At 39.8% G+C, this 8969-nt stretch overlaps 1 protein-coding gene across 2 annotated transcripts; it reads left to right on the forward strand.

The window, feature by feature from the left end:
• Positions 1 to 2288: 2288 nt before the first annotated feature.
• Positions 2289 to 8019, forward strand: prrg1 (proline rich Gla (G-carboxyglutamic acid) 1). 2 transcript variants are annotated; one of them, XM_041041106.1, is made up of 5 exons: positions 2307 to 2358; positions 2796 to 2882; positions 3343 to 3383; positions 4204 to 4364; positions 5279 to 8019. In XM_041041106.1, the coding sequence occupies exons 3-5, from the start codon at positions 3374 to 3376 to the stop codon at positions 5738 to 5740; spliced, it is 633 nt and encodes a 210-aa protein (XP_040897040.1). In that variant the 5' UTR covers positions 2307 to 2358; positions 2796 to 2882; positions 3343 to 3373; the 3' UTR covers positions 5741 to 8019. The 2 variants fall into 2 exon arrangements, with proteins under 2 accessions (XP_040897041.1, XP_040897040.1); XM_041041107.1 differs by lacking the exon at positions 2796 to 2882 and having other exon boundaries at positions 2289 to 2358.
• The last annotated feature ends 950 nt before the right edge of the window (positions 8020 to 8969 follow it).

Below are 8969 nucleotides of genomic sequence, written 5' to 3' on the forward strand. Positions count from 1 at the left end.
CTTGCTTTTCTTTCTCTCTGCTCTATCTCTTTAGGTTACACTTTGTTTAACACCTTGTTTTCTGTCTTTCACACACACACACACACACGTACACACGTGCACGCGCGCTCAAACACGCACACACACACACACAGTTGTGGGAAGCTGACACTGCTCATTTATTTTCGTAATTGAACTTTGCTAATTCTTTGTCCTGAGGGAAGAATCTCGGAATGAATTGATATTGATTAGCGCACGCACGCACGCACGCACACACACACACACACACACACACACACACACACACACACACACACACACACACACTTTTTGAAGCAAATTAACTTCAGAGTTACATTGAAATAGAAATACACCATCTATGTTGGAGACCTTATAATTTACTGTCAGTTTATGTAAAATGTTATTAGCTGGTTGGTGGAACCAATGACTTAAACAAAACACAGTATACAATAAAACAAGTTTCAGTGAGATTTTAATTTCATCAACCACAACCAAATACATTTATGTTACTTCTTTTATAGGCAGCTTTATATTCTGATGGAAAATACCCCCTTTCACTCCTTCACAACAGTTTTATTTTGACTTTGTGTGTGTGTGTGTGTGTGCGTGTGTGGGTGAGTGTTTGTGTCTTTGAGTTACAGGAGTGTAGGTCAATTGTTCCTGGTGGCAAAATCTTTCAACATCATTACTGATGACTACAGATTGTAATCAGCAGAGACTCAGTGGGTACAAACAGAAGAAACACACACATTAAAAAGAGAGAGAGAAAGAGAGAGTCCTGGTCTAACCACAGAGCAACAAAACTCATCAATGTTAATGTAACATCACTGCTGTGTTGTTGCAGTGATGTTTGTGCTGAGACTGACGTTTTAAATTGACTGACACAGAACATTAAGCAAAAGTTTAGCCGCGTGGAAACAAATTGATAACCCCTGTCTCTTCCTCTGCCATCAATAACCAACTGGCAGAGCACCACAGCTGATCAGTTGATGAGCAAAGAACAAAATTAAACCAGGACTTTGAGATGGATGGAAAGTCTTGATTAGCCCAGAGAGAGACTTGTTTTCACAGTCAGATCATATTTCACACAGAAACATACAGATAACATGATGTGATGTTTCTATAAATGATTGCAATTTATTAGGATGGGAGCATAACATTATATGATATTATAATATTACATATAAATACATAATATTATTATGAACACAGAAAAAACTCATTTACTTGTTTTTTAGGTGAAAACAGGAAAAGAAAAACAAAATACAAATGCATTTGATTTAAATGATTATCTGATTATCTATTATTTATTCATAAATAGAAGTAAAGTTTTGGTGGAAATGTGCACATCAGACAAATCACACTTGAAAAGGTTTACAATCTATAATTGATGACTTTATTAGTGGTTACTCTATACACATAAAAGTGGCAAAAATATACACAATCACACATAACAACAGCAGAGAATAACAATGATATAAAATATAAACGATATAATTTTATTATTTTAGAATAATAAAGAAAATAAAAGAATAATATACAAATAAAATATAGAATAAATATTCTGAATAGCACAAATCCTTCATCACACAAATGAAAACACACTAAAGGAAATCTAATTATAACACTGTTGCACTAAGAACAGCAAATTAAAATTAAAACTAAAACCTAACCTTTCTGGCCTTCCTTGACGCAATATATCAATAAATATATCAATAAATGACACATCTTACATGCACTTCGTTTTATTGACCACTAGATGTCCTACTCGAGCACTGTGTCATTTAAGCCTGGGGAAGTGAACCATTTTTTTCAACCAGGTGTCGAAGCTTCAACAAAGCCTCGATCAGCCATCACTAGGGGCGGCTCCCACACTTGTCACACTCGTGCCACTTTTATAGGATGCAGTTGTTCTGATTAATGGCTTGTAAGTGATTTATAAAGCATCAGTATGTATTAACCGTTAATAAAACCATTAAAATATGAACCTTTTATAAAGAAAGAGGTATCGAACTTTTTAACCCCACACCCTTCAGCTTGAAGAAAGGTGTGGACTGAATTATTCATAGTAGGCTGTGCGTTAAAACCTCATGCAACGGAATTTAGACAGTTACTAAGGTTGTTTGAATTCCGTTAACTTCAGTTAATGGGTGAAGTTATTTTGTGCTGCAGTGTTTCAGGATGTCGTCGTTAGTGGTCAGTATAATCTGTGTTGATGTGTGGACTGTGCCTTTAACTCAGGGGAAGGGGCAGGTCATGGTCTGCTGTAAGCAAACAGAACTGTGCGCCTGCGCCGCACTCTGGGGCAGCAGAAGGAGACGACGGGTCGTTTATACGCATTTTGGGGACGAAAAAGAGGTGAGCTGGCGAGGTGAACTTTATTTCTCTCTTAACAGGCTATTTCTACGTGAAGTAAAACTCCGTCACATTCAGCGGAGCATCTTTTATCCACCGCTGTCGTTTGAATCGTGTGCCGCTCGTTAAATCGCATCCTATGCTGGAGGCGCACTGATCCTAACAAATCATCCCACCGTTTGTCAATAACACCGGGCGCTAACCGCCAGCTCCAGCCCGGCTCTCCGGCTTACGGCCACACGGACCACAGTAGGTCGGCAGCAACAGCACGAAGCTTCGCCAGCAATGTTGTAGCTTCCATCTGTTGTTCCGTAGCTCTGATAATGTGTTTAACAGGGCGGCGGCGCTTTGTTTAGTGATGTTTCTGCTGCCGGTGAGCTAATCTGGGCAGCTACGAGCAGGATTCCCGTAACATATCCATGTGTAACTCTGATCTGCAGACGCCATTGGTCAGCGACACTTTGGTGAAGGATGTCTCACATTCACAACGTAGCAACACCCTTTGTCAGCAGCCCGTTAAAAGCAATGTCAGTATTACTTCTTTTTATTGTTATCTCCAGATCTTATTTACAAACCACGAAGGAAAGATCTGATAAAGGGATGCGACGGTGTCATGTCATACAACTGTTACTGTGTACTGCATTTAGTTCTAGTTTCCTTTTACTATCGACTTTTAAAGGACTTTTCCCAAACGGAATAATGCTGTAAGTGATTTGACTGATATCAGATTATCCTACCTGGTCAGGACAGTTCTTGGAAGTGTGTGACATTACCTACTTTGCAGTCACTGGAATTTTTCAGGTCGTTTTTATATCACAGGGTTCAAATACCCAACAGTAATGTTCACTGGCTCTAATGCCATTTTGAGTAACTATTTATTCTAAGAATGAAACAAAGGAAAAGGTGTAGATTTCAGAAGGGTGGGCCCAGTTCATTATTATCAGAAGCTTCAAAGCTGTATACTAATATGTGTTTGGTTTTCTACAGATAAATCACCCCAAACAGACTGGCAGGAATCATGGGAAGTGGTAAGTTTTTTTATTGACATTATACTCATGCCCACAGGTGGAGAAATTAATGTGAACTTCACCTTTGCTTAGAAACTCGTCTCCAATTTCTTGTTCTAAGTTAGTCATTGAAATGGGACTCTTGTGTTTTTTTCTGTTTTGTTTATCACACAATTCCCATTCTTTCTTAAGGGTATTTCCTGTTTTTCTGCATTTTTGGCCTGTATTTATTTTTGTTTTATTTCTTTTTTTTTCATTTGAAGTCTTGTGCTGATCACACAGATGCCATAACTTCTTAACTCAGCAGCACATCAGACATTCTCAGGGAAGTTTGTGGCATCTTATGCGCAGTTTCTGTTGGAGAGTTTATGTTCTTGTCCTAGATGTGTGAAACAGAGGGGCACTCTGTCTCACTAAGTTCATTCTTCCAGTTGCTCTTATATGGCCAATGGATGGATGCCTAAATCAAAGGAACTTTTGTTTTTATGCAGAAACGTGGGCACTGGGCAGCGCTCGGCTCGGCTCAGCTGCCTTTGTTTCGGTCCCCACCTCTCTCCTTCTCCCTTTTTTTTCCCCTTTTTGCTTTTTTTCTGAATCTCTAGCTTCTTTCCCTTCTTCTGCTTCACCCCTTTCTCTCTCAGTGCTTTCTATCTTTGCTTAATTTCTTCTTCCTTTTTTCCCTCCTCCTTGCTCTACTACTTGCTGACTTATCTCTACCCCTCCTATCTCCACTTGCTACCTTGATTAATTTATTTTTATCTAATGCATGTCTGAATCTTACATCCTTTGCTCTTGTCTTTTTGTCTCCACCTCCACTCTGCCCCATCGCCCTCATCTTCAGTGTTCCTGCCGGCGGATGCAGCCCACTCTGTGCTGCGGCGGCTGCGCAGGGCCAACTTCTTGCTGGAGGAGATGAAGCAAGGTGACATCCAGAGGGAGTGCCGTGAAGAGATCTGCACCTATGAGGAGGCCCGCGAGGCTTTTGAGAATGACGAGAAGACGGTGAGGGGGGCGAGAGACACACCACACCAGACAATTCCTCCTCTCTTGAAAACTAGGTACACACAGGAATAGAAAAGTAGAACACCTGACACACATAAACCACATAAAGTGGCCTTTTTTTTTAGCAATAGTCATCCGTTGTAATGTCTATACAGGGATATTAACTTCAGGGATATTAACTTCAGAGATTTCCCAGCCAGTCTGTGAATGGGTGAATAGAACTTTACCATGACTCATGTGGTCATTAAACAACAATGAAAATCAACAATACAGGAAGCAAAAACACACAGCCATCCCCAGGATAGTACAAAAACTTTTTTATACTTGCTTAATTCTCCCGAGTAAGTCTTACTGAACAGTAGATGGAACTCTCTAAACACAGGACTCCCAGCCAGGGCTAAAATCCACAGATCAATAATACTACTGCTAACAGATATCAGCCTTTGGGGGAAAAAAAATCCAAACTATCCCTTTAAAGTACTCTGTTGTAGGGTTCATGTGTCCAGTAATAAATCCTACGCCAAGAGCGGTAGCTTTTGGAATGTGGGTGTTTTTTCAGGAAGTGATGATTATCAGCAGGAAGAACAGCCGAGTGCTTGCTGGAGAGGGAGGAATATTTGTAAAACTATTGTGAGAGGCCAGAGAGCAAAGTCACGCAGATGGACGCGCACAATCATGTGGTCTCTTTTTGTTTGGGTGCTGTTGTCTGCTGCCTTTGTGTTGCAGTAATCCATATAACAAGTATTCGTACAGTTGACACCGTGTGTGCCATGACCTTGGGTTTTGGAAACTGTTTTGTTCCACTGGGGTTACACTGCAGCCTGCATGAATGTAGCTGACTCTTGTCTTGAAGAAAATCTTTTTTATCCAACAGTGTTTTTGACTGTGTCTGTCTTTGTTCTGATTGGCTGCAGAGGCGGTTCTGGGAGGAATATGTACGGGAGAGCAGTCCGTCCGGAGGGCTGGAGACAGTGGTAGGTGGAGTCCATTCTCTCTACTTGATAGTGCCACTGCTGCTGGTTGTACTCATCATCGCTGCCGTCGCCATCACTGTTTGGCGCTGCCAATCCCGCAAGCGCTCACAGCGCAGCCCCAGTCTGGGACATTCGCATCATGACCACGTCCTGTCAGTGGTCTCTATGGACCATTGGGGGAGGGATTACCACCATGGTGACCAGTCAGAACTCAGTGTCCACAGCAGCCCAGCTTATCCAGGCTCAGAGATTACATCAGGAAGAGGAAGTGCTGGAGACCCTCCGCCATCTTATGAGGAGGCTGTTGGCCACACAGATGTCCAGATAGAGACGGAGCCACCTCCACAGTACGAGGATATAGTCACCACCAGCACTACCAGTGTCAGTGGCCATGGGAAGTAAATCTGTCTTTCACTACCACCCCAACAAAAACTCTAACCTAAACTAAGACTATTTTATCATCTAGCAGTCCCACTGTTGTGGTATCACCAGCCTTCTCCATTCAACACAAACAGAAACACTACTAACTGTCTGGTCAACAGACTAATGCAATCTCTGCCAGAGCCAGCGCTGTTGAAATTTGCACTAACCTTTTATCAGTGAGGTGAAGTGATGGCAGGAAGGAGCAAATGATATTGCCATACCAAAACCAACCAGCACCTCTGCTGAATTTCCTGAAGTTGCATCTATACTGTCACACTGTAGCAGATCATTCAACTCTGTAGGCATAACAAATGTTGCATGTGGTGTAAAGAGAAAAAAGGTTATGATTGCCATAATGAAGGACGACTATTCTAAGTGTATATGGGGGTTGGACCAATGCTCTATTGAGGGTCAGTGCCAATTTTTTAAACTTAAGTGCTTAATAACAGGTGCTTTGCACCTATTGTTATAATTTGAACTCTTTGTTGACCAAAAATGAGCACTAACTGTTTCCTCCTACATTATTGTATATTGCAAAATATTTTTCTGTACAAGATCCAGAAACAGCATTTAGTCTACAGAATTAAAATAATTCAAATAGCATTAAGGGATTTGTGACTACCAGGGGGCAAAAATAATCTAAAACAAATTCAAAACAATTACAACCTTACAGTTTGTTATGGCCAACCTGTAGCAAACAGTTACTTGATCATGCACAAGTCTCCCATGTCTCTATACCTGATAGTGTGCCATTATTACACAATATTCACGGTAATTCACTTCTTCTTCATCACTGCCACATGAATTTAATCTCACTGTTCACTTCCAGATGACTAATCAAAGTCTAGAATTTACTGGTTAGCTTTGGTTTGGTTGACTGATTGATGACAAAAATATGTGGCTCCCTGTCTTTCTAAAGAAAATACTCAAATCTGCCAACTCTACCCACACATTTACTTCTGGTCCTTGCTGTTTCATGCTGGGGAGGCAGCGTACGTCTGGCTTGTCTGAGCTTGTTAACTAGGTTAGTGACCGTTCCGCGTTACCAACGCAAATTTGATTCATTATTGATACTAGAAATACCATTTAATGCAGGTTTAAACAATCATGTTGCCAAAATAATGCATTGGCCCAACTTTAGTATACACTTGTGAATGTTTTTGAGTTTTAAGATAAGGCCATCAGTTCCAAAGGGGGGATGGAGCTGAAATACATTTTGTGAATGTGTGTCATATGTGCTTATATTTTGGCAATGCATGCAGCTTGGTTTGGTTGGATCTGGCTCTGCACTGTTTGTTGATGGTCCATGCTTGCTGGTCCATGTTCATGTTTGGGCCGCTGACAGCTGCTCAGAGCCTGCTTTAACTGTGAAAATCTTTCCCCACTCTTTCCCCTAAAGAATATGTAACTGTGTTGGAAATGGCTACAGTCTTTTTCCTGTGCTACTTTCTCTAAAAGTTAACTGTGGATTCTTCAAATAGCTTTGCAGCTACACAGTAAATGTAAGTTGTTGAGTGACTTGCACAGGAATGTGGGACAGAAAGCAAGAGAGATAGAAGCTTATGGAAAAAGAGTTATCAGAGGGGAGGGGAGAGGATCTGCATTTAAATGTCACTATGGACAGAGTCCATGTTTAACATGTGTAATGAATCTGTATATAAATATGCATAGTGTGTGTGAAAGTAAGTTACAGGGAGATTGTTTTTACTGCATAGGAATGCAGTGAACACATTGATACTAATGTAAAAATTATACACTAGGTTGTGAATAAATGAAGGCACTTTGTGTTTGAGCTCAAAATGAGCTGTGTAATGAAAACTAGGACAGTCTGGGTTGATGTTTTCAGCGTGACTCTCAGCAATAACGATGTCACTGTAATCCTCTGAAAAAAAAAACTGGTAATGATCTATATGCAATGTTGCTGCATACACTCTAAAAACCAAATAGTTTTCACTTGACACTGATAAATGTCACACATTTCCTGTCTGCGCCTCACATATTTTGAGCACTGATTATTATCATTGTACTTTTTTGTGAGTTGACCTTTGAACCTCAGCACTTGCTATGACCTTGATCTGAGTTGTGCTGGTAGGGGTAGCCATTTTGGTTAGGTCAGTTATTGTACTGTTACTTACAGAGCCCTGTTTTTACAATGCCTTATCAGACAAACAAAATGTTATATAACATGAAATGCAAAGGAACTTGTTATAAATCCTTGATATGTGCAAAAGCTTGAATTAATTTGTAATAAAACATTTTAAAATGCACCATGCTTAATTAACTCCAGTGTCTCGAGAACATGATCCAGTGGGAGTTTACAGTTCTCCTGTTCCCTGCTAGACTCTCCCAAGGATCAATTTACAAACAATACAATGAGACGATGCTGAGCTCTGTTAAGTCTCTCACAACTGACTAAAAAAGGTATACTTTCATGTACAAAGGTACATGAAAGTGTAAAAAAAAATGTAAATAAGTAAAATGACTCAGCAGCCGTTGAAACCATTACAAAGGATGTTGGGTCTGAGCAGTTAATAGAATGTGTAATATAGGGATGCACTGATCCACATTTTTTCACTTCCGAACCGATCCGGTCAGAAAAATCCTGTTAACAGTCAATATTGATTAAAATTAAAGAGATCCCCATAAAGGGTAACCTTTTTTAGACTACCCCTCTCCAAATAAAATAGAAATAAAAATGGCTGCTTGATCTGATCAGCACAAATTAAATATACTGGCTCTTGTAGCAGCAACAAATCAAGGTTTTTCAATTCTCAAATATCCTGAGGGGCAGAAGCTCACGCACGGTTCATTTTCTTCCTGCTGTACCAAGAAGGGACATAAGTCTGTGAGTAATATATTGTTGGTGTGTGAATTACCATACTAAAGAATGACTTTTTTTGTCTGATTTTGACGCCTTACTATACTATGACTTTTTTTAATGACATTTTGAGGTCATAAAAATTTTTGACTTTTTTTGTCCGATTTTGACGCCTTACTATACTATGACGTTTTTTATGACATTTTGAGGTAAAAAATTTTTTTGACTTTTTTTGTCCGATTTTGACGCCTTACTATACTATGACGTTTTTTATGACATTTTGAGGTCAAAAAATTTTTTGACTTTTTTTGTCCGATTTTGAGGCCTTACTATACTATGACGTTTTTTATGACATTTTGAGGTGAAAAAAATTTTTGACTTTTTTTGTCC

The sequence above is a fragment of the Toxotes jaculatrix genome, chromosome 6 (genome assembly GCF_017976425.1).
Source record: "Toxotes jaculatrix isolate fToxJac2 chromosome 6, fToxJac2.pri, whole genome shotgun sequence".
Taxonomy (NCBI): domain Eukaryota; kingdom Metazoa; phylum Chordata; class Actinopteri; family Toxotidae; genus Toxotes; species Toxotes jaculatrix.